This window comes from Canis aureus, chromosome 13, assembly GCF_053574225.1.
Source record: "Canis aureus isolate CA01 chromosome 13, VMU_Caureus_v.1.0, whole genome shotgun sequence".
Taxonomy (NCBI): Eukaryota; Metazoa; Chordata; class Mammalia; order Carnivora; family Canidae; genus Canis; species Canis aureus.
The window spans coordinates 29,800,218-29,826,786 of NC_135623.1; the positions used below are offsets into that span (position 1 = coordinate 29,800,218).

Consider the following 26,569-nt stretch of genomic DNA (forward strand, 5'->3'; position numbering starts at 1 on the left):
CTGCCCTCCTGCCTTTGCGTACACATGCTCTCTCAATAGATGGATGGATAGATAGATAGATAGATAGATAGATAGATAGATAGATAGATAGACAGATAGATATTGAGTACACCTAAGTAGTCTGAAATGTTAGTGATAAAGCCAGAACTAAAACTAAGATACTCTGAATCCTAGGGCAGATTTTTTTCCACTATACTATCCAACAGTTACTGAAATTGTTCAAAATTGCTTTTGTCCTTGAGTCTTAGCCAAAAATAGCTTAATGTATACTTAAATGTATACCAATTATGAGTCCAACATTTCCTAAATCAATACTCACATATCTACCATATCAAGGTTCATTTTTTTTTAGTTAAATTCAAATATATCAGTCATGAGAGTTACAGTAAAAAATTTGACTCAGGGGAAAAGGTTAAAAAAAGAATCAATATAAAGGCTGAAGATTTAACATGCACAACTGTACAAGGAGTATGTCTTACCAAAATTTGGTTTCTACAAGCATCTATTCATAGTATAGATAGGTCAACGATAGGTGAAGGAGGCAATTTTGCTTGATTTTTATTAAAAAGTTATTGCAATTTTAGGACAGTACTATCACAGAGTTGGAAGGGACTTTGTGTTCCAAACTCTACATTTTACATATGAAGAAACTGAGGTCAAAGACACAATATGATTTGTCTGAGGTTTTGGACAGCGATAATTTGGGGAAGATGAGAGTTTATTATCAAATGAAAGCTAATTACTGGGGAAAGAAGACTGACAGCTTGAGCCTAGATAAGAGACCTTGTCTGAGGAAAGAGCCATTTCTATAGTGGTCTGTAATTGAGACAATAATCATACAGAGTAAAGTTTACTTTTTTAGAAATCATACGCAGAAATGAGGCCTCTAAGAAAAAAAAATACCTTAAAGAGTCTTAGTGTAGCTTTGATTTGGTTTTCCCTAAATACTAGTGGTATTGAACGTCTTTTAATATGCTTACTTGCTACTTATGTATCTTCTTTGGTGGACTGTCAATTCAAATATTTTATTTTCTTTTTAATTGGGTCATTTATTTTCTTTTAGTGTTGAGTTTTAAGAGCTTTGTACATATTCTAGATAAAAATCCTTTATCAGATATGTTTTGCAAATATTTTCTTTTTCCTTGGCTTTTTAAAAATTTTCTTAAAGTAAATTGATTTCTCTTGAAAACCAATAATTTTAAATTTGGCACTATTTTCTATAATACCTTATGCTTTTTACCGTTCATATAAGAAATCTTGGATTAATCCAAAGTCTTAAAGACTTTCTTCTATACTTTCTTTTTTTAAATTATTTTTTTAAATGATTGATTCATTGACTGATTTGAGCTGAGGGCTGGGGGAGAGAGAGAATCTCAGGCAGACTCCCCACTGAGTGAGGAGCCCAGCTTGGGGCTCCATCTCAGGACCCTGAGATGCTAACCTGAGCAGAAATCAAGAGTCAGACATTTAACTGACTGAGCCACCCAGGGGCTACTTCTACAGATTCTTTTAAAATAATGTAGTTTCAGATCTTACATTTATATTTATAGCCCATTTTAATTTTTGATTATAGCATATGGGTATCCAATTTTGTAGTACCATTTATTGAAAGGACTAGCCTTTCTTCACCAAGCTTCCCAGCAGAAGTACTGAATATCAATTGGCTATGTAGCTGGGAGCCTATTTCTGAGCTCTATTCCATTTCACTGATCTGTATATACAATACTTACACTAATATCACACTTTATTGATTTCTATATCTTAATAGTAAGTTTTGGAATGAAGTAGTGGTATAAATCCTCCAACTTTGTTCTTGCTTTTCAATTTTGCTACTCTGTATCCTCTGCATTTTCGTATAACTTTTAGAATTACCTTGTCAGTTTTTATTTAAAAGAAAAATAGGGGATCCCTGGGTGGCGCAGCAGTTTGGCGCCTGCCTTTGGCCCAGGGCGCGATCCTGGAGACCCAGGATAGAATCCCACATCAGGCTCCCAGTGCATGGAGCCTGCTTCTCCCTCTGCCTGTGTCTCTGCCTCTCTCTCTCTCTCTCTGTGTGACTATCATAAATAAATAAAAATTAAAAAAAAAAAAAAAAGAAAAGAAAAATAGACTGACTGCTGACATTTTAACTCAAATTGCGTCAAATCTATGCAACATAGAAACTACCATTTCTACAATTTGGGTCTTCCAATACCATAAACATAGTATGCCATTCCATTTACATAAATCTTTAATTTCTTTCAGCAGCAATTTATAGTTTTTTGTATATAATTCTTGCACATATTTTGTTACATTTGATTCTAAGTATTTCATGATTATGATACTATGTTTGATCCTACAAATATTATTTTTAAAATTTTAGTTTCTAATTCCTCATTAGAAATACAATTGATATTTTAACGTTAACTTTATATTTTCTCACCTTAAGAAAGTTAGTTTTAGTAGCTTTTTTGGTAGATTCTGTAGGATTTTCTATATAGACAATTATGTTGTCTGTAAATAAAGACCAACCACTCTAGCTTCTAATAGCACCATGTTCTATTTTGAACTTTCATTACAGGCTCACTCTTCTTTATCTGTCATATTCTCTATCTTGCCACCAAGCTTGTTTTTGTTTTTGTTTTAGATCTTTTTTCCTATACTCTTTACCAAATGAATGCCTATTCATGCTTCAGATCCCCGGTCACACATACCTTCCTCAGGGAAGCTTTCTCTAAGACAAGTCTCCACATTATCCCTTCCATTCAGTTATTCTTTCATTAATCCAGCCAACAAAGATTAAGTGCCTACTCCACATGTACCATCATTCTTTCATAGTATCACCTATCCTTGCTTCCTAGTATTTATCATTATTGTAACTTTACATTTATCTCCATGATTATTTGGCTACTCCTTCTCTCCTGTAGACTGTAAGCATCATAAGAACAAGAACCATGATTGCGTTTTGTTTTCCTTTGATGTCCACGCCTAGCTTAAGGCCTCTAACATGACAAGTACTCATTAAATATTTATGGAATAAATAAATGAGCCAAAAGAAAATACCCGTCCAGAAGGTAGAGGAAATATTTGGGGGGTAGGGTTGAATTGCTCAATGCTATTTAACACACTCTGTCCAAAAGACTGTATAATTATTTTTCAATCTCTGTATACATGAAAATATATCAGAAACTTTTTTTTAAAGAGATTTTGTTTATTTAGTCATGAGAGACAGAAAGGCAGAGAGAGAGAGGCAGAGGGAGAAGCAGGCTCCCTGCGGGGAGCCCGATGCAGAACTCGATCCCAGGACCCTAGAATCATGACCTGAGCCAAAGGCAGATGCTCAACCACTTGCCACCCAGGCGCCCTGGAAACACTTTTTAGTATAATTTTAAGGAAGTTCAGGACGAAGTTGGAGGTTGGGTTGTAGACTCTAAGCATGAGGAGTTAAGTTTTAAATTCACAAGTCAAACATTTAATTGGTTAAAAACAGATGCTACAAACTCATATTAGATTAAATAATAATTTAATATTTTGTCTGATGAAAAAATTTAATCCCATAGACCACTAGATGTCCTTAAAATTATACTCAGACCTTTTCTAGTTCATGAGTCACGAGGATCTAATTAACTCAAAATAAACAAGCAAATGCAATAAACTTGAAATGACTTACTCAACAAGGTCTTGAATACACAGTAAACAATTTGGTTTTGTTCCATTTGAGAGCTTATTATATAAAATAAGCTTAGCTTTGTTTTATCTTTTGAATGAGGTAAGATTCTAATCTTTAAATCTGACCATGAATTCTCATTTTTTTCTTTCACTCACTGCAAGACAAATTACTCATACATAAACAAGTGTAGTTTGAAAGGCATTGTTTAACAAGTGGTATTAATATGAACCACTCCTGCCATGATTTACTGAGCAGTAGTACTTTATCTTTAATTGTACATACACTGAGCACCTTAACTTAGGTACAAATACTTCAACTTATTTTATTAATGCTTTAAACACATTTATTTTTCTGCTATACCTCTCAAGGCTTTCAAAGGTATCTCTAACAGAGAGAGAAAAAATATATATCTCTTAGGAAGCATTTTTCTTTTACATGCATCTCAACATTAACACTTAATGCATAGAAGCAATGCAAAAGAAAGGAAATTATTTTGTTGGTTTATCCAGCACTAATAGTGGTAGCCTTACTATCTTTACCTGATTTTCAAACCTAGAATGCCAGTTCAAATGCCATAGAAGTTTGAAAGCAGAGGGGATCCCTGCTCAGTGGTTTAGCACCTGCCTTCGGCCAAGGCAGGGCATGATCCTGGAGTCCCAGAATCGAGTCCCACATCAGGGTCCCTGCATGGAGCCTGCTTCTCCCTCTGCCTGTGTCTCTGCCTCTCTCTGTGTGTCTCTCATGAATAAACAAGTAAAATCTTTAAAAAAAAAAAAAAAAAAAAAAAGCAGAGAATGAGAAAAGTACATTACTTACTTGAATATCGTTATTTACTTAAAGGCAGGCATACTTCTCGTGTATGGGGGTGGGTGATGTACTTAACATGTGACTATCACATTCATGTGGCTATTCTTATCATGAATCATAGATTTACTTTGAAAATGCATACTAAGAGAAAAAGTAATATATTTTGAAGTTGAACAGATCTTAAAAATTTCTCAAGCCAGTCTCCTGAAAAGTGCAAGAAGAAATCCTTTATGTGTGTCAAACCACTATATTTGCATTTCTATAATCATAACGTATCATACAATTTGAATTGTAAAATTCAAATAAGCATTTTAGGAATCCCCAAATATGAAGTGTTATTTAATTCCAAGAAAAAAAACAAAAGGAAAAAAACACAGGGTTTTTTTTTGGTAGGAAAAAAAATCACGATTTGCTGTTTTTATTTGCAATTAAAATGTCAAATGCAAGAATTCACATGGCAGGGAGTGAGTTGAAGAAAACACAGGTGCCTAATTCATGAGCTACAAAAACAGTATAAAGGTGACCATCTGGGGAGAGCTGGCTGACTTAATTTTCCTATGAGCTTACCGTCTGCTCCATATTTTTCTTCCAAACTCCATATTCTGACCTTGAAAATGTATTCACAGGTTTTGCTACATCCATTTGCCTCTAAACATAAATGCAGGTAGACCTAATTATGTAAAGGATATTAATACAAGAAAGGATATAGTGTGTGGTATTTTATTTAATCCCAGTTTTTGGATTTTTTTAAAAAGGTTTTGTTTCTGGTGATGGCACCTTGTCAGCGTTTAAGCCATTCATTAAATTCCTACACATTCCATGATGCACCTGCAAGTGCTGACAAGCACAGATCTAAGAATAAATACTTCTTTGAGAACTGGTGGTTCTCAAGAAAGCCCAGAAGGTAGACCTCTGAGCATGTTAGGGAGAGGAGATGGGAACCTAACACCATAACCCTGATGTGGATACAATGCCTCACCACGAATACTCACAGGAAGGATGACAAAGCTAAAAGAGTGAGGAATTCCTGACTTGTCACAAAACACTGATTGCCCAAGTATCCTGAGTATGGCAGGATTTCTGAAGGAGGCATCACACTTTTCTGCCATGGTGAATTAATATGCTGAGCAGAAAAACATTTTTTACCCTGGTTTTCTTTTTATATCTCAGTCTGAATACTGGAAATGATGATAGTCACACTGAAAAAAAAAAAAGTACTTACTTTCAAGTACTTGTTGCCATATCCTTTCTAAAAGTAGTCTTTTTCTCTATCCTGTATTTTTCCTCCCCTAAAAATCAGTAGCTACTATTTCTTCAATATCCCTAATTCATGCTCTAATCATTCCCATTATTCTCTGGCACTAGGCTCTACATGGTATCTGTGTTTCTGAAACTTTTTTGCAGTCTTAAACACTTTCCCAGGTCAAGACCCTAACTTACACGTGGTTGTCCCCACAGCATCTCAAAGCTCACTATGTGCTAAGCTAAAATCATCAGCTTTGTGGACCAACATGTTTTTTTCCTTTTGGCTTTTCCCTTTGCCTGTTTTCAGCACCTATTAATCAATAAGGCATGCCCATTATAATCTCTTCCTTTCCTTCTGTTCCCGTAATTCCTCCTCAGGTTAGGGTCTGGTCATCCAGATCACATGGAAAATACAGACCAAAACTGTCAAACTGTTCCAAAGAATAAGAGAGTTCCTGGAACAGATTGTTTCATGATGTGCCTAGTCCACAGGACATGGAGATTCACAACGTGTGTCATGGGCTACGTTAAAGAGACATCTCTAAATTTGTTTAATCCAGTATTTTGGAAAGCTGATATTTCCTCATTCATTTTACCTTGGAACTTTTCTCAAGGAGCATCCAATAAAATCTTGCAGAGTCATGTTTGTCAAACACTGATCTTCTCCATATATTTCAATCTTGCAACCAATTTTCTTATTAGTGAATAAATATACAGCTCAGATCATTTCACTTCCTGGCTTAAAATTTTCAAACACTCTTGATTATCCATCAAGCAAAGCTAAGCACCCCCATCTATCTGCAATCTATGTGTTTCATCGTATCTTTCACGACTTCATTCATCTGTGTAGTAGTTTCCTAGATGTCAGGTAGGACAACTGATCGTCCCCCAATCGAATAAGTGTTTCACCAAATAAATGTGTACCAGCCCTTGGCAACGAATCAACCTTTCACACACAACTATGATACTCCTTAAAGACTTCATGGTTTCCTGATACTCTCCAAACTTAAACCAAATTCTACTTTGTTGAAGAAAAATAGATTTAGTTTCTTTTCTCCATAATTTGAAAAACTCTGCTACAGATAATTAAAGCTACCTGTGCTGAATATTTTTAGCAAATTAATTTGTCACATTGCATGGTTTTTCTGAAATAAAGGTGGTATGTGGTGCTTTGCATAATTGAGTCAGTTGGGGAATTGGGGAGTAGATGTTGAATAATCATATTATCTGTGATCGCTTCATTTTTTCACCAGTGTCAAAATACATTTTTTCTTGTCCAATTTAAAAGAAAAGGCAATGTCAATTGAAAATATTTCTGAATAACAAATTTGGGGTTATAATTTTAACTGAAATGGTACTTGTTCAAGAAATACTTCACCGTGCTTCTGCTTTGGGTCAAGTATTATAGTAGGCAAAGGAAGTCAACAAGACAAACAGAGCTGTTATCACAATGTATAGTTCTTACCATTCTTATAGACACAGGAGTTTTAAGTATGTTGAATATTATATCTTCCTCCAGCTGCTCTATGATTTCTCTGCTACCTTTGAAAGCAAAAGTTCTCCAAAATCTCATACATTCTGTCTCTAAAATATCTGTTCCCACCCCCTGTTGTACCTATTCCAATGAAGCTTTCATCTGCTATTTCAATGAGTTGTCAGAACCACCAATGACCTCCACACTGCTGGACACCATGGTCCAATTCCCAAATGACATCTTAACCTCACCTGTTAGCATTTCACACAGATAATCCTTGCAATCTCCTTAAAAGGCATTTACTTGGCTTCTGATGACCACTGTCTTGGTTTTCCTCACTAGCTGGTGCTTCCTCATCTTCTCAACCTTTAAATGTTGGAATTGCCCAGAGCTGAGTCAACAACCTTCATCTTTTCATCCTCCACGTGCCTTACATGCCATCTTATATGTTCACAATTCCCCTATTTATATCTCCTCTTGGACTCTTCCCTTGACCTCCAGAACTTTATATACAGCTGCCAACTCAAACTCTTCATTTGTGTGGCCAAAAGATACCTCAAGACGTCCAAATTTATATTCCTCTCTCTGCCCCTCTGTACTCTTCCCGGTTGGCAGTAAACTGAAGGCTCACTGTTTCCAGATTCTCAAGCCAGAGGCCTAATCATCATCCCTGCTTGTTTCTCTCATACGCTATAGTCAATTTTTCATCAAATCCTGCTTGTTAAATGTTCCAAATGTACCGGGAAGTTGACCACCTTACACTGCTTTCCCTGTCACTACCCAGATCTCAAACACCATCATGTCTGATCTGGGTTTTTTTAATCACTTTCCAACTAATCTCCCTATCTACTCTTTACGCCCCATGGCCAACATAGCAGAAAGCCTATTCAAACTAAAATCCTTCCTGCAGCTTTAATATCTTAGGAGTAAAAAACTAAAGCCCTCAAAATAGCCAGCCTCGGCCTCAGCCAGTCCGTGGGCTCAGTGGCCTCCCTGCAGCGCTCGGCTCATGTCCACAAGAACTTCCTCGCCCTCTTCCAGCAGGCAGCCAGCGCGGCCCCCAGCAGCCCTCCAGCAGCCCCAGTAGCCACGGTGGTGGGGACTGTGCTGTGCAGGCCCTCCTGGCTGGCCCTGCAGTGCGGAAAGGGGCTGGATGCTGGATGACCTTCCCTTGAGTCATTGGGGCTGGACCCCGTCCCCAGGCTGTGACCACCTCCCAGCAGGTGGGCACTGTCACGGCCACGCCCAGACCCTGGGACTGGGACCTCTACGTGGAACGAGCCCCCTTGGAGTCTTGAGGAAAGGAGTTCCTGGGCCCCTCAACTTTGTGGAGGGCTGGCCCTGGGGTCCCCCAGGATCACTGGCGGACTCCCAGCTCCCAGCCCCCAGCCCCTGGCACATACCCTGAACTGGCCTGTGCAGTCCGGTGCCACCTCGAGGCTGGACCCGGGGCTGCACCTTCATCGCGGGCCTCCTTTCAACCTTCCACAAGGCTGAAGCTGCAGCCTGCCCAGTTCCCCCGTGCCAAGCCCATCCCGGTGGTCACTGAAACATCACTTATTCATAAATAAATAAATAAATAAAGTAATAAAGTAATAAATAAATAAGCGAATAAATAAATAAATGAATAAAGTCCCTCTCTGACCTTATCTCCTACTACCCTTTCCCTTTGTTGACTCTGCTCCAACCATACTGGGATCACTGCCATCCTACAATACTTATAGGGTGTTATCGCCTCAAGGCATTTACCCTGATCCTTCCCCCCCACTGGTCCACTCTTCCCTACTTATCCTCAAGGCCAGTGCCTCATTCACCCACAGATTCTCTTTAAAAACATCCAAGGTACAGGGCACCTGGGTGGCTCGGGGGTGGCGCCTGGCTCAGGACGGCACCCTGGCATCCTGGGATCAAGTCCCACATGGGGCTCCACGCTCTGCCTGTGTCTCTGACTCTCTCTCTCTCTCTCTCTCTCTCATGAATAAAGAAAGAAAATCTTTTTAAAAAACCAACCATCTAAGGTGTGAGGACCTCCCTGCCTCTCCCCATGTAAATGAGCCATGTCCCCTTCCTTGGCTCTCTCGCTCCCCCCCCAACCATGCTTTTTCCCTCACTACTCAAAATTGAGTGAAATACTATGTATGTACGAGTTCAGTTGCTTCTTGCCTGCCCTTTCCACCCCAACCACCCTGGAATATAAACTTCCCAAGGGTTCAGAAGGTCTGTCGTGTTTGCTACTGCATTCCCAGGGCCTAGAACAGAGGCGGGGACTATTACATTCCCAGGGCCTAGAACAGAGGTGGGGACATAGCAGGAATGCAAAAACCACCTGCTGAGTGAATGACTGAGTCCTGTTACCAAAGGGCATCCTAAGGTGCTGTGGAAATATATAATGGGGATCTAAAGTATAAAGGAGGCTGAGAGGACAAGAAAAGACTTCTTGCAGAATCTGACACCTGAACGCTGACAAATAGGAGTTTGCCAGGAAAAGGAAAGAAGACAGGGGGAAGAGCTTTCTCACAAAGAAACAACATGGCCAAGACCTTGAATTTATGTGTTCATTCAACCACTGTTTATTAGACACCTGCAATGTACCAGACTATGCTCCCGGCATTTGGGACATAAGGAGTAAAAGGGCAAAGTCATATACAAGTAAATACTGGGCATATGCTCAATTGAAATTAAGAACATATAAAACAAGAAGTTTGGACAATGGGAAGCTGCTAAAGCGTTCAATGCCAGGGATGACATGACCAGATTAATATCTCAGAAAAATTAAAGCCAAACATATGCCTCACCCCCAGTTCATGGCTCATTTAATATTTAAGCCACAAAAGCTTCCTTTCAGGTTCCCCAGTAATTTCTAAGATAAGCCTGTAACATTAGATAAAGTGAAAATGTTGCTATGTGATTTTTTTTCCCGTATGTGAATACACAAAAATGGTCTCATAAATTGAAGTTTTCAGATTTTTCAGAACTTTAATATAATTTAATGTCATTTTACTAAAAAAAGAAAAAAACAAAAAACTTTCTTTTCTCATGTTTTTCAAATGTACCTATTGCTTTCTCAGTGTCAGGTTATCTCCTTACAGTTTCCATTCTTTCAAAATACATCTTAAAAATAATTATGAATATGCTGATTTTATAGTCTCTCATTTTTTCTGCATCAAAATGTTTTCGTTTTTCAGACGTGCCTTCTCTCGGAATTTGTTCCCTCTTTGGGAAATGCAGGGTTCACTCACTCACTGATTGGTTGTGAATACTGACTGAGTCGGTCCAAGGTCTAGCTCGTTCTCATGTGTTTCTAATGTTCAATTGTGAGCACACCTTTGGGAGCGATGATCTGTTCTATGAGAAACCAGTGTAGCTAGAGCTCTCTTAAGAGTACTGTCTTTCATATACTTCCTCTAGTTTGTTCTAGCCTAGGAATCATTTTTGTAAATTTCTTGGGGGCACATTTCCTGAACCAACTCTTGCGGCATCCATTTAGAATCCAAGCTAAGTAATGAAGTTTAAGGTATGGGTATAGTGCACATCTAACACCTCCCCACCCAGTTCCTGCTTTGCCCCCAGCCATGGGGCTGATTTCTAAGCCTGGAACCACTGGACATGTTTTTCATTTCCCTCCCTCAACTTCTACCAAGATGTCATTCCAGCCTTCACTTCCCTTTTCATTTCTGGCACGTGGAGATTATGCTCTCCCACTTGCGATCTAAGCTATAGATAGTTCTTCTAATTGTTAGATTTTATCTGGCACATCTTGATGTTTGTAATGGGAGAGGTTCTGTGTTAGCTCAGTCTGCCATATTAGAGATTCACTCAAATTAGTCTCTAAATTGGATTTTAATTTGAAATATGAATAACAACATAAAGACAGTCTGCCTAACCAAATAGTTGCTCAGATGTGCAAATCAGTACTGAAAATTAACTAAGCTGCAAAAATGCTTTCAAAGCCTGTCTTCCGAACTGTGAACACAATTCCGTGCTCAGCTAGGTTAGTGTGAATTATGGCTGACACAGAATGAGTTAACCTGACGAAACAGTAGTAGTAGTAAAAGGTATAGAAACTCCTCCAAGCAGAGTAGGGGAATGAGCACAGGCAAATACTCTTGGGCTTTTTTCCACAAACTTTTGCTGGGAGCTCATGGGAAAGAATGGATTAAGAGAGGGACCACAAGTGAAGACCCACCCAATTACAACAGGAAGAAGGTAAAAGAAAAAAAAAACCTCTACCACAAAGAGGAGGGAGAAGGAGGCAGGAAACAGTCCTAGTTCCAGAATCCTATGCCAATACTATTAGAAATCCTCTACCACTAGGGAAGGGGTGGGAAACTCTCCTACTAAGACACTCCAGCGGGGATCCCTGGGTGGCGCAGCGGTTTGGCGCCTGCCTTTGGCCTAGGACGCGATCCTGGAGACTCGGGATCAAATCCCACATCGGGCTCCCGGTATATGGAGCCTGCTTCTCCCTCTGCCTGTGTCTCTGCCTCTCTCTCTCTCTCCCTCTCTCTGTGTGACTGTCAGAAAGAAAGAAAGAAAGAAAGAAAGAAAGAAAGAAAGAAAGAAAGAAAGAAAGAAAGAAAGACACTCCAGCGATGAAGGTGCGTTTTTAGTCTGTAGACCAAAGAGAGGAGGATCACTGAGGAAGGCCCCTCCTGGGGATCAGGCACAGGGCCTTCATCCTTCGTGAGACTGGGGCTGGGCCAGGACAATAGAAAAACCCCTTTGCCTGCCCCACCACCCCCCAACCAGGCTAGGATCAAGTAACAAGCAACAGCAGTCTACCCTGGGGGAAGGCAGAGAGCAAGGAGAGAGCACCATCTGAGACACAGGAACACAAGAAAGATTGAAACCTCAGGGTAAAGACCCTCAGATGGTTAAACTGAAGGCAAATATAAAAAGACATGTTCTCCAGGCACCTGGTGACTCAGTCGGTTAAGCATCTGCCTTCAGCTCAGGTCATGACCCTGGGGTCCTGGAATCGAGTGCAGCATCGGGCTCCCTGCTCAGCATGGAACCCGCTTCTCCTTCTCCCTCTGTCCCTCCCCCTGCTTGTGCTCTCTTGCGTCTGCACGTGCACTCTCTCGCTCTTAAATAAATAAATTAAATATTTTTAAGAAGAAAAGAAGTTTTCTCTATTTTTTTAATGCTCTAAAAGCAGAGGTCAGCAAGCATTTTCTGTAAAGAGTCAGGCAGCAAATAGTGTGAGCTTTCCCGACCAAATGGTCTGTTCCAGCTCCTGGACTCTCAAGGCCTTTGTAGCTGGAGAACAGCCACCGATAATATGTAAATGAATGATCATGGCTGTGTTCCAATAAAACTTTACTTATGGACAGTGAGATTTCAATTTAATAGAATTTTCATCTGTCAAAATACTCTTCTTTTGAGTTTTCTAACCCATTTAAAAACGTAAAAGACACCACCTTAGCACACAGGCTGAATTTGGCTGGGAGGGGGGCCTATAGCTCGTGACCCCTGGTTTAGTAGCAATGAATTACACGTTTCTAGCACAGGTACAACAATAGCATAAAAGATAGGAAAAAGCAATTTGAAGTACGCTGTTTGAAGGACATCTGTGCTAAATTAAAGCTGTATAGTGTCAACCCTAGGGCTACTGCCACAAACAGCAGAAGGAAGACAACAGCAAGCTAAGCCAAGGCCTACATCAATAATATAGATCAGTAAAGTATTATTTGAATATAAGACAATCGATTAGTTAGACCTCCTCTACATTTGGAAAGCATATAATTCACAAACAGAAGAACCTCCTCTTGGAAAATATTGCAGGGAAACTTTTAAGAAAAGAATAATTAAATGTATTTTCTTTAAAAGCTCTGAAAGTAACGGAGAGCAACACAGGAGAAAAGCTTTGAAAACTTGTTAGTACATGTAAAGCAGAGATTTTTAAACCCAGAGAGGGGAGAAAATGAAAGTGAGCAGGAAATTAGGCATACCTTAATGTGTATCTAGGTACAACAAATCTTGCCTGTGGCTAATTTGTTCTACTACTTAGGCCAGAGAATGGCTGAGGCCGAGATCATGTGATGACTGCCACACTGTCTCACTTTATTTTTTTTTAATTTTTTTTAAATTTTTTTATTGTTTTATTTTTTTTGTCTCAGTCACTTTAGATTGCTGTTACAAAATCCCACAGACTGGGTGGCTTAAGAAACAGGCAGTTATGGCTCACAGTTCTAGAGGCTGGGAAGTTCAAGAGTGAGGTGCCAACAGACTTTTCCTTCAACTCACAGCCTGGCTTGGCAGCCTCTGCCTCCCGGATGCAGGGAGGGCTTAGGGCATTAATCTCAACATGGAGTTCCACCCTCATGACCTCACTTGAATCTAATTACCTCCCAAAAGTCCAAATACTACCATTTTGGGGGTTAGGGCTTCAACATACAAGCAGGAAGGGGAGAGACATAGCCCCTGTGCCCGTCTTAATATTTTGCTATTCCACAGTCATCACTTGGATGCCAACCTGGCAATACTTGGAAGGTGTGTGTCATCAGAAATGAGTGTCTACACGATCCAGAATGCTTCATTTATCCAGAGGCATATGTCTGTCAACCTCCACTGACTCAGATGGGTCTGAGAAGCTGACGTGACACAGGATGTCCCTTTGGGCCATCCAAATAAGTCTCTCATCATTCCTTCAGGAATGCACATGACGTTTTTCTGCCTTGTTTTATCTTCCACAATTCCTTTAGAAGAATCCTCTTTGCTAGAGAACATACCCTATATCAGAGAAAGAAAGTGAACGGATCCTGTACCTTTAGGTTAAAATTTAGTTAAGTTGGGGGCCCAAAGGGCTAAACTTCACTTCTCTGTAGGTTTTACTTAGGTGGAACATCTCCTCCACATTTCACGCTAGACAAGCAAGGCGTTACTTGGGGCCACCAAAATCCATCTTAAAACTGCAATGCATGCATTTTAATAATAATGGGTAAGCAGAGTGTGTTTATAATTTTCAAGACATTTGAAGCTAATTTTTTAAAAAAAATATTTATTCATGAGAGGCAGAGGGAGAAGCAGGCTCTCTGCAGGGGAGCCTGATGTGGGACTTGATCCCAGGACCCCAGGATCACGCCCTGAGCTAAAGGCAGATGCTCAACCGCTGAGGCACCCGGGTGCCCCTAAAGCCCCAAATTTTGGAAGAGAAAAAGAAGTCACAATCTTCTCTTTGCACCTCAAATTTGAGTTCTGTCCCATTCCCAAATCCCTCTCATTAATCCCATTGAGAGGCAAAGTCGGTAAGGAAAGGAGCTTTGGGGCACTATTATTGCCCCCTATGAGAGCCTATGAAAATCCTGGGTCTAGAAGGAAGTTTGGGCTGTGCAGTACAGATCCTGGAAGGTAATCTGAATGCCACAGTCCTCATCTTCTGGTTCTTCAGCACAGCACGGGAAGGAATAGGTTATTGCTTGTATTTTCTTGTAATTCTATCTAGGGAGATTCTCTCTTCAGTACTAAGAAATTAATAATAAGCCCAATCATTTATTAAAAACCTGCTGTTTTACAATAATTGTGGTAGACTCTTAAAATACATCACTTAGGTCAATCCTGACCAACACTGGTACACATTCCTTTTATAAGCATCGGACAAAGTCATTTCTTTTTTGCCCAGGACAACATGCATTTCTGCTATGCCTTCTGTCTACCTGTCTGTCTGTCTTTGGAAGACTCTGCACCCACCTCTGCATCTTTTGTCCCCTACAAGTTCAAATTCCTTAAAGCTTGATACCGACCCTGTTATGGACCTATGTACTTGCTCTCTAGCGTCACATGGTGATTAAGCTAAAGGCCTCAGGAATCAACTAGCCTGAGCCTCGATCACTTTATTTAGCCTCTTTACACCTCATTTCCCACATCTTCAAAATACAAATAGCATCTGTCTCCAAGTCTTGTTTTGAGGACTAATCACAATGAAATAAGAAAAGATCTAAGCACAACACCTGTCTGAACAGTAGTACGTGTAATGTAATGCAGTGTGATGTAGTGAGTGCTCAGCGTGTGAGCTACAGCTGTAAGAAATGCTTAAACTATCTTATCACAAGTTATCTGCTCAATGCCTATTTTCCCTAGACTGCAAGCTCTACCTCTAGCTCTTGACTTGACTTGGTACCAGGCACAAAGTAGACTCATTCGCTTTTCCTTGAATGGCTAAGTGAAAGAAGAATAAAAGGAATGTATCACCCTACAGAGTGAGTGTCATTATTCCTGTATTAAGAATGAAAGAAATAAAATGTGGAGAGAATCAGTAATATTTTAAGCTTCCACAGATAGTAAGTGGCGGAACTGCAATTCGAATCCCCATCTATCTAAATCTGAAGCTTGTATACCTTTCATTTATTGCACTGGGAAAAAAATGCGTGCCCTGGGGAGAAGAGGTGGGGAATAATCAATCAGTATTGAGCACTTCTATGGACCTGGCAGTGTTCTGAGCACTTGCATACGTTTTCCCAGTTCATTTTTATAGCAATATCAAGAGGTAGAGACATATTATTTTCAGTTTTACAGGTGGAAACTAAAATACAGAAAAGGTAGCAACAGGCCAAGTTTACAAGGAAGAGGGAGGAAGTGGTAGGATTTGAACCCAGGCATCTGGATCCAGAGCGCTTACCCCTGACTGGCATTTATATGCCTCTCCCCATTATGTGATGCTTAACAATTATGAAACACTGAAAAGGAGTTAAAAAAAAAAAAAAAAAGTCACCCTTGGTTGCATTTTCCCCAGTCAACCGCTTCTGATATCTACATACAAATAGGATAAAACAAAAACAATGAACATCTCCATAAACTCTTATCCCTGTCCTAAACTTTTATTGAATCTTAAAGTCACTCTGTAGCTTTTCCAATCTGTCATTCACCTTTTGCCTATGAATTTCTAGTAATCCAGTAGTAGGATGCTCCTTAATTCCTGGAAGGCACCCATTTGAATTTTGTGCAGAATAAATATAGGCAATTTCTCTCAAATAGATATCTGTCATCTTGTGTCATCTGCTCACTTACCTAGTCTTACCCCCTTCACATGCAACATGTAGAGACCAATCAGTAATTTATTTCAGCACATTTCTGAGCTCTTATTTTTCAGGCACTGTGATAAGGAATGGTTAGACAAAGATGGATGTAAATGACTTCATTTTGGTAGGGTGACAGCAGGGTAAAAGAAAAAAAGTCAATCTTGTGTGCTAAGTATTCCAACAGAATTATGGGGGGAAAAGTGTTATTCAACCATCAAGAAAGAAGTGATTTGGGGATAGTGGGTTGGTTAATGAAGTATGTATACAGGAAACTTTTGGGTTTGACCTCCAGGCATCTCCACATCTCCAAATGCATCTTGCTTCTAGAGAACACCAAAAGAAACAGTCCCTACCTCTTAGTGTAGCCCGAAGACAAGAAGTATTATCTGTCTCTGCCCCTGGGTAGGGTGGGAGTACAAAACCTTCAGGACCCAAGGAGAAAGTAATTATAATTGTTGAGTGGTTACTAGGATGACCTGTTCTAAGTACTTCACACATATTAGCTCATATAAAGCCAACATGTTATAAAGTCAAAGCTATTTTTGTCATTTGCCATTTTACAGATAAGAAGAAATAAGTAACTTTGAAAGTTGCAGAGCTAGTAAATGGAAAAGCTGAGATTCAAAACCAGGCAGGCTGACTCTGGAATGCATCTTTGCCATTTGAAACCACCCCAACTCCAGCCGAGGACTGAATCATGATGACAGGGCCTGTCTGAGGTTTTCGAGGTGGTTACGTGGAGTCTAGTGGGGCAGTACTCATTGAGTGATATGACCAAGAGCAGTAAATAACCAGAGCTGGCTCCTTTTTTCTGGTAAATGAATGATTGAATGAATGAATGACTATATTCATTGCCCCTAAATTTGATCTCTGATATTGTAACCTGCCATCAAAGCCAGGTATAATTTTAGAATATTGATATGGTTTCCTAAATCATTTGCTATTTCTCCTACTTCTGTGTCATCTCTACAAATCTTCTATGACTCTCATCCAAAATATCGGTAATGACGTTGAATAGGACAGAGAACCAAACTGCCTTGGAGTATTGTTTCAACCACTAGAAATCCAAGAGTATAATCATCCACTTCACCTAGTTCTACATTCCCACAAGGCTTCTATAAAAGTTATGAGGTCATGAGTATAGTATGACCATAGCCCATACTTGAAATTTGATGAGATCTATTTTTAGTGATCTCATGTAGGCTCTGGGGGATCACCATTTTCTTTTATAAGTGCCATTATCCCATTCTTCTCTTAATATCCTTAGACTTTTCTGGAACCAAGCAAAAACAAGTAGACTGAACTGCAGTTTCCTCAAATGCTTTTCTCAGCTTTTTGAAATCGAAGACATTTGTCTATCAGCAATTACTGCTCTTCTCCAATTTCCCCACAAAAGATCACGTTCAGGAGTCTCTTAACCATTTTTCCCAGTTCTCTTATTACTATTAAATAGGTTCAGCTGGGATTCGATGGTTTTCTCCCCAGTCTAAACTGGGAGCTTGACATATATTGACATTTTGGGATTCCCTTTATTCTCGCTTTTTTTAGGTTAAAGATAATTCTTTGATAGCAAAAAAAAAAAAAAAAAAAAAAAAAAAAAAACAAAAAACAAAAAACAAAAAACAAAAAAAACAGATTTTATACTGAAATATCATAACTACCACCACCTGGCCAAGTAAACAAAAACAGCAGAACTAGTTGGATTCTAAATAGTTTTTCTAGGGGAAATTGCCATCAGTTCAGAGAAGAAGCTATAGTTTTCTGTTCAAGACAACTGAATATAACTTCAAAATAAGTCTTAATATAATTTTTTCGAGTAGTCTTTGAGCATATTTATTTATTAGACCAATCTTCAAATTCAGCTAGCACATGTTAGTAAAACTCAATCATAAAACAACTTGTCTACCACCTAACCCAGAAGTAAATCACTGATGTAATCAATATGACTTTTAAAATGTGTTCCTATTTGCCAACACAGAGTGATTTCATATTAAATCTATTTTAACTTGCTTATCAGGACTCAGCTTTATCTTTAATCCATCTGTGGTTTAAAAAAATAGAAGGGATGAGGCAGTGTAGCTTATTTGTGTGTGTGTGTGTGTGGGGGTGCGCGCACACGCGCGTAGGAAATCCTGCTAGACCCCTCTACACAAGTGTACATGTAGCTACACGCAACTTTTTTTTTTTTTTTAAACCTCTTCAGTTGTATTTGGGATTAACTTGTTTGGTTCAAATAACAAGTTAAAATAGCAGGTGGGTGTGAACAATGGAAGTAGGCCATGACATCGACACCAGCGCTTCACATCCATTCTTGGCCCTGGAAAACATGCCACTTTTAGGAGTCTGCTATACATACACATACACACAGCAGCAAAGTGATCAAATTAGGTAGCCCCCTGTCTCATATTATTATAGGTTGGAAGGCTCTTTTTTTTTAAGTGCTGAAAATGTGTCCATGATAGGTAGTCCAGCTAAGTCAATTTCATTCATTCAATCAACAAATATTAAGAGTGTGCCAACTGTGTGCCAGACAATGCACTGAGCTCTACACAAACAAGTCCAGCCCTCTGATCTGATGAAGGCTGTAGCCTAATAGACTAAAAAACAAATTCTCTCCAAGAGGAATTAGCTTGGCACCTAATGATAGCATCCTTAATACCTAGTATAAATCTCCCCATCTGATAATACTCAATGTTTCCTTTTCCTTACGAGCCCTGGTTAGGCCCTAGTTGTGATCCCTGAGAAAGCACTCCAATAACAAAAATATTAATTTCATAAATGACAAAGGCACACCAAATACATCTCAGGGCTTGAATGGCTAGCATACCAATCTAGAAAGTATACATCAGATTTATTTTTCTTTTTCTGGAAGCTCTATCATTAATTTCTTGATTTCTTTTCCATTTTAAAACTGTACATAAAACTCCCACTGAAGGCAAAATACTTTTTTGATAATCAAAAGTTTTCTAAAATTTGGGTCTTTGTGCAACTTTTCATGATCAAAGAAGAAGAAACAATGGATATGTCATAATTCTGGCTCCTAGAAAATGTTCTGTAATATATAGTGCAGAATAAAAGACTCAAATATTGATTTGTCAGGAAAAAAGTTCAATAAAAATATATATTTTTTTAAGGTGCAGTGAATTACACAGAAAACATGAGAAATCAAGCAAGCACTTAATGTTTGAGTACGAAAACATATCCGGCTGCCGACGTGAGAACGTTTTAGGACAAAAGCCATAAGACATGGTCAACCCCTCTTCTCTTTCCTCCCCCATCATGACCATCAGAGCATACATGTGTGAAACAACAGAAGAACTAACTTAATTTTTGTTTTCCTTCTTCCTCAATCACTACTCATGTTAAAAAGAATAGCAAGGAGAGAAAGGAGGGGCAAGCCCCTTTGGACTTTGAGCAAAAGCAATTTTCAGGCAAATACAGATTTTATAAAAACTGGTGAATACAGTTGATTAAAAAGCTATAGACTGCCCAAGGCTTGAATTCAGAGATACATAAAGTAATAAGCTCTGCATGCCTTGAAAAGTGAAAAGAGAAGAAAGAAAAAATTTAGTGTATCACAAATTCCATGAAAAGTGTGGCACCCATGGGATTTTCATTTGCATTCAATTTTGTGCTCGTGTGGTTTTTTTTTTTTTTTTCCATAAAGTTGAAATCCACAATTGAAAGCTCTTGGTTCTATGTTAGAATTTTTAAAGGGCTGAAAGTTTTATTTTTTAAAAAAGGGAAAACACAGTAATATTTGTTTAATCAATATCTTGGATTATGACTCTTTTTAGAAATCAAGATTTCCATTTATACTTTTGAGACTTATCCAAGTTGCATTTAACTCACAGAAAAGTTAGATGACTGATGCCAATGTTTTATTTTATATAGGCACCGGATACAGATTGTAAATTATTGATCATGCCATCAATAAAGTCTCAAATGTTTAAAATGATACAATTTCAATTGCTCCTAGAAACTGTTTTATTTACCCATATTTCTCCAACACCTGGTTTTGTATTATTTGTTTATAAGCAAAACAAATTGTTTTTTAAAGGGAATTCTGATGAAAGAGGAGGTAAGTACAGAGAAGTGAAATTTTGGAGCAGCCCCAGTGGCGCAGCAATTTAGCGCCGCCTGCAGCCTAGGGCGTAATCCTGGAGACCCTGGATCAAGTCCCACGTCAGGCTTTCTGCATGGAGCCTGCTTCTCCCTCTGCCTGTGTCTCTGCCCCCCTCTCTCTCTGTCTCTATGAATAAGTAAATAAATAAAAATCTTTTTTAAAAAATGAAGCTTTTTTTAAAAAAAAGAAGTGAAATTTTGAAGAATTCTGTTGTATTATCTTTTCTGACCTTGAGACATGAAGTGAAGGAGAGCTGGAGCTACCGTATTTAAGAAAGTGCCTAAATCCATGAAGCCTTGATTGTAGTGATGTATTCCTATGTCCTTTGTTATGAAAGTGTTAAGTATCATGGATTGCATCTTGCTTTGTTCTTTTGAGTTTGGCTGAAAGTCATTCCTAGTTTTAAAGATTATAATCGGGGCAAACTAACCTCTGGTGTAGGGAAGAATTACTACAAACATTTAAATTCTGGCAGAGAAGACTCCACACTAATCTCTTTATCAGTCTCTTCTCTTTGCCACAAGGGTAAATCACAGGTACTACTTTCTACATCAATGTCTAATATAAAATATTAGACTAAAAATGATTGTATCTCATATTATGACCACTTGGGTTCAACATGTAGATTTATGCATAGTGACATGTAAATTACAGTGCTCAGTACGCCTTTGAAAATCTAATTATATGATATTTTAGCCTAGCAATAATAAGCGAAAAGCTGATCTATAGATTTTCTTGATATACTTAAAACCAAATTTCTACCCTAGGATGCATACTTGGAGTGTTGCTACTTCTTGGTAATTTTTCTTTTCAATCATTTGTTTGGTTATAGATGTACTAGCGGGACGGTAGCCAAAGTGCAGATGTACAGGTTGCTTTTATGTGTATTCTTCCCTTTATCCAGAATGCTGTTGCTAAAAACTGTATTAATACATCAGAAGTCAGTTTAAATTTTGCTTTCCTCACGGAGCTTTCCTTGACCAACACAATCTAAGTAGGTCCTTCCCCATTATTCTCCATCCTTACGTCATTTTTATTGTCTTCATTGTACTTCGTACTTTCCACCAATCTAAAATCCTAACCATAAATTGCATCATCTGGTACCCGGCCACCACCTTCACACATTCACTTTCCACCACACTTCCCTAGGCTCCCATTTTCACGTTGACTTCCTCTATGTTCCCAGGATGCACTACTAGAGTACATCCCCACCACCGCCACCCCGTCATGATATCTGCAAAATTTGCTTCCTCATTTCCTTTGGATCTTTTCTCAAATGTCATCAATTCAGGAGAGAGGACCTTTCTTGACTATCACATCAACAACAGCAGGCCTTGCCACTCTCCTTGATCCAGGCTTACTTTTTCTCACGGGTACTTACAATTGCCTGGGTATGTGATCCGTGTCTCACTCATTAGCATATAAACTCCATTAGACTTTATCTGTTTTGTTCATTAGCTACAAAGCTGAAGATAGTGCTTTCCATAAGGCTGCCACTCGATACTTATTTGTTGAATTAATTAATCAATCTCTTACTTGTTATCTGTTTCCCCTACTACACTGTTAAGGACCAGAAAAGCAGAAACTTTCTTAGGAGATTTTATTCTTTTTAGAGATTTTATCCATTTATTCATGAGAAGCAGAAACATAGGCAGAGGGAGAAGCAGGCTCCCCACGGAGAGCCTGATGCAGGACTTGATCCCAGGACCAGAGGATCATGACCTGAGCCAAAGGCAGATGCTCAGCCACTGAGCCACTCAGGTGACCCTGTTTCTTAAGTTTATATATTAAATATTATAGATACAGCACAGAAACAGTATATACAGTATATAAGATGTGTGTGTGTGTATATATATATATATCTATATGCACATTCAATGAATATTTGTTGAATGAGTGAATTTTTTGTGTATATGTGTGTGTGCATGTGTCTTAATGTCTCTCCCGCCACAGGCTCTAATTGCCACAGAGACTTGAATTATGTCTGTTTAGTTCACCACTGTATTAGCCAATTAACCCTTCCATAGTTGGGTCTGGCTTATACCAGGCACTCAGTAAGTGAAGAATCCAAATGACTGGGGACCAGAGTAAACAGGAGCCCCCTCCAGCCATAGCCATCCTGAGGCCCACACAGGGTCAGTATGAGGTCTTACTGGCAGATGGAAAAGAGCCCGGTGAAAACCTTAAGTCCCTTGGTTCATCCTTTCAGCGCTCAGGCTGATCCTGGTAAAGACTTGCTTCCCAAACAAGATCCAAGAAGCTAGCGCAGACTTCTAGCTGCTTACTCTCCCACAACATCTTCTGAATTCTGAGAGGAGTAAATCTTAATTTCAATCCACATGTTTGATTTCTTTGCTTAAAACCCTCACCCTGAAGATTCCAGATAAATCAGTTTATGGTGCCAAAGGGCCTCAAACAAGAAGATTTAAATTTTAGCATGAAATTTCCCACTAACTAGTAGAGTAACCTTGAAAAGACTTCTTGCTTCTTCAATGTTTTTCACTTGAAAAGAAAGACGCTAGGAAGAAAAAAAAAATCAAATTATGGATTTATGCGTTCAAGTTTGCTGAGGTGCCTTTGGGAGGCTTTGTCCAGCATCATCTTTCCTTCTCCTTTGCCTACCTGCCCCAGCCCCTCTTGGCTATTAATCATCACAGCTTCGGTGAGCTGTGGTTACTGATGGGAATCTGTCAAGTACACGGGGGAAATGAAAGGTTAAGAACCACTGGCCTGTGTTCTTCCTGCCATCTTTCCCAGGGCCAACACATCATGAGTCTATGAACTGTATCTCAGCTTCACTACTAAACCCCTACCTTTTTAATTTTTGCTTAAATTACTGCAGTCCTTAGTTCACGTTAATTTTTTATCTTCTACTGTGAGTCAGGAAGTACAGCAGGCACTGAGACTAGGAAAGTGAATTTAGAAATGGTCCCTTCCGTCCAGGAGCACCATTCAATAAGGAGACAGATGAAACAGCATGCGAGAAATGCTTTGATGGGGCCAAATCAGTGGGTGACCTCTGAGCACATCAAAAGGCACCAAAACAGCCAGGGAGAAGGACTAATCTGGAAAAACTGCCAGCAGATGATCAGAAACTGACTTCTAATTTCACCTAGTTGAATTATAGACTGTTAAAGCTGCCCAGTGTCAAAGGCATCTACTCCAAATTTCTCGCGGAGCACAGAGGAAAGCTGGTGCCCAAGGATGCTAATCCAGCCATCCGGGGTGAGCATCACAGTTCTACCCAGATAGGACCCAGATAAGTGTTGGTGAGCTGCCTTTTTAGACAGATTTTTTTTTTTTTTTTTTTTGGTAGGAACAGTTTTCAGAACCTTTTCTTTCACTGGTTTAAATGATGCCATCAACTCATTAATCACAGTTTAATAATGTAGAGGGGAAAATATGTACATGCATTGACTTCATGTACAGCAATGATGCCAATAACTCATCATCCATCAATCACAGACCTTGCAGCTAGCTGCTGGTTCATTTATTCAGTTGCATCCAGTCTCATTCTGCCTCTTGAGCTACTTATTACGTGAACCCAATCACACTGGGAAAGGACAGGTACAGTCTGGCTGCAAACAAGAACAAAGTTTAAGGGCAGATCTAGGTCTGACTGCGCTTCCTCTGCACCACCCAGTCAGGAAATCTAAGGTCTGAGGCAGAAACCCAAAGAGCAAAACGTTTTTAGTAGTCCTGATACATCAGCTTGCTCAGGGAAGGCAATTTTCTTGGGAGTTTGTTTTTTTCTTTTTTTTTTTTTTCCTTTCTCCCAGTGTAGTCGTTTTACTGGGGATATATATGTACAAGCTGATTCAGTCAATGGGGCAATATAAGAGCTCGTTACGTTAAAACAGAAATTCGTAGGAAATCCATAATTCCTAATGGCTTGCCATCTGTTTGGGTCGTGGCGGCAATGGATTTACGCTGCTGTAGGGTCGGTGACGATCCCGGGCTGGAATCCTGGGTTTCTGAGCTCTGTAACCACCGCTCTTAATTTGCAGGCTTGCACATCAGCATTCGGCAGCAGACAATCAACTATTACCTTTCTTTTTCTTTCTTTTCTTTGTTTCTTTTTTTTTTTTTTTTTTTTAGATTCTGCACTCTCACCCCCCAAGGAAGGCGGCTGCGGGCTCCGTGCGGAACCTGCTCGGGCGCCTTGCAGTCCGGCGGCCCGGCCAGTGCGGGGCCCGCGGAGCGCGCCGGAGGCCGGGCTGCAGCTGCGGGATGCGCTCCCGCCCCGCGCCCCCCGCGCCCCGGAGCCCCCGAGCGCTGCGCTCCCCGCGTCGGGCGGCGGCCTCGGGGGGGGGGGGCGCGGGCGGCGCAGCGCCGGGGGGCACCCGGGCCCCGGGGACCCCAGCCTCCGCCAAGAGTTGCGCCGCAAGCCCGCCTTCCGCGGCCCCGGGGCTGGGGGACGGCGAGGCCGGGGCGCCGGGCAGGGGGCTCCCGGGACAGCCGCTCCCCGCCGCCGCCGCCCGGACCCCCGCGGGCGCACCCCCGCCCCGGCCCCGCCGCCCGGACAAACTTGCTCCCGCCGGCTCCCCCCGCAGCCGCGGTCTCCGCCCCCCCCCCGGAGCCTGCGCCGCCCGGACAAGCCGGCGCCCAGGGGGTACGGGGGGCGCGGGGGGCACGGAGGGCACGGGGGGCACGGGGGGCGCGGGGGGCGCGGGGGGCACGGGGGTCACGGAGGGCGCGGGGGGCGCGGGGGACGCGGAAGGGGGCAAAGTGTCCCGCTCTGCGCGCCCGCCCCCGCCGCCCCTGCCGGAGCGCGCGCGGCCGCCGCGGGATGCGGGATGCGGGGCGCGGGGCGCAGGGCGCGGGGTGCAGGGCGCGGGGCGCGCCGCCGCCGCCTTACCTCTGTCCAGGGTGAGCGGCTGGACCACTGTCAGTGTCGCCATGTCTGCCGCGGGAGCCGAAGCGACGCTCCGCTTCAGCATCAGCCGCCGCTGCTAGTGAGAAAAAGAGGAGGAGACTGGGGCGGGGGCGGGGGCGGGGGCGCCGTGGGGGCGGGGGCGGGGGCGGGGCGGCGCGGGGGGGCCGGCGGGGGGCCCGGGGGGCGGCGGCGCAGGTAGCGGAGCGCGGAGGGCGGCTGGCCGGCAACTTGGCGCGGCCGCCGAGCGCGAACCGGGCAGCCCGCGGGCCGCCCCTGCAACTTCGCACGCAGATGAAATGGGCGGGGAGTGCGTGCGCCTCCCGGGAGGGGCGGGGGAGGGGGCGCGGGGGGGACGGGGGGATGGGGAGGGGGCACGGAGGAGGGGGCGTGGGAGGGGGCGGGGCGATGGGGCGCGGGGGGGGCACAGGAGGGGGCGGGGGATGGGAGCACGGGAGGGGGGCGCACGGGAGGGGGCGTGAGGGGGACGGGGAATGGGGCACAGGAGGGGAGGCACGAGAGGAGGGCGGGGGATGGGGCGCGGGGGGGCACAGGAGGGGTTGCGGGGGGAGGGGCGGGGGGAGGCGTGGGGGGTGAGCGGAGGGACGGGGCACGGGGGAGGTGGGGGGGTGCAGGGGGGAGGCACGGGGTGGGGGGGAGGAGGAGGATGGATTTTTTTTTTTTTCCGGATTAAGAGCAATTGTCCAGCCAGGAAGCCTACCCCTTAGAACATGCTTCTGGTCCAGAAATGCTGGGGTTCCGTGAGCAGCGGCAGCTACTTTGTGTTCGAGTTCCTTTGGAACGCCCGGCCCAACGGGGTGCCCGGTAACTGACTCAGGGCTCCATCACTCCAGGAGGGGGTGGCCGAGGACCTAACGGACCTTAAGCACAAACTTCTTAAAAATGGTTTTAAATTAAACCACAGAGAGAGAGAGAGAGAGATTTGTGTCCCTCGGTGTGAAAAATGCGGAGGCAGCCCTTTTTCGGGTTGATCCGCACCCAGGGTTACCAGAGTGGCCACTGATGATTGACTCACCTGCGTGGCAGGCGGGAAGCCAGGAGCGCTGCTTGCCTCCCTGGTCACAGGCCGCCTGGGAGCTGGGGACAGGCCCTGCCTTCATGCAGCCTGTGGTCGTGTGGGACAGGATGTCGTTAAAAGGGTCGTTTAAGAGTCGATTGGTCAGGCGTCAGTGACTAGAACCTTCAAATGCTGCCTGTGACCCCTTCACTCCATTCGATGGCTTTCACTCTGCTGCCACTGTAGGGACTTTCATTCCCTGATCAAGAAAATAAGCACATAGAAATCTTAGAGAAGCAGAATGGTGATGCCTGTGGGTTCAGGAGTGGAAGTGGCAGAGCTGCCTCCAGCCCCTTCCCC

At 42.0% G+C, this 26,569-nt stretch overlaps 1 protein-coding gene across 2 annotated transcripts in view; it reads right to left on the reverse strand.

The window, feature by feature from the left end:
• Nucleotides 1-26,348, reverse strand: part of LIN7A (lin-7 cell polarity scaffold A) — a 127,741-nt gene extending 101,393 nt beyond the window's left edge. Inside the window, exons 1-3 of one of the 2 annotated variants that reach the window (XM_077845636.1) lie at nucleotides 26,228-26,348; nucleotides 25,913-26,072; nucleotides 25,177-25,267 (exon numbers count right to left, since the gene is read on the reverse strand). In XM_077845636.1, coding sequence (XP_077701762.1) covers nucleotides 25,177-25,258 — 82 coding nt within the window. In that variant the 5' untranslated portion in view covers nucleotides 25,259-25,267; nucleotides 25,913-26,072; nucleotides 26,228-26,348. Of the gene's footprint in view, nucleotides 1-25,176; nucleotides 25,271-25,912; nucleotides 26,073-26,227 lie in introns of both variants that reach the window. The other variant, XM_077845635.1, reaches the window with a different exon arrangement.
• Nucleotides 26,349-26,569: the final 221 nt, after the last annotated feature.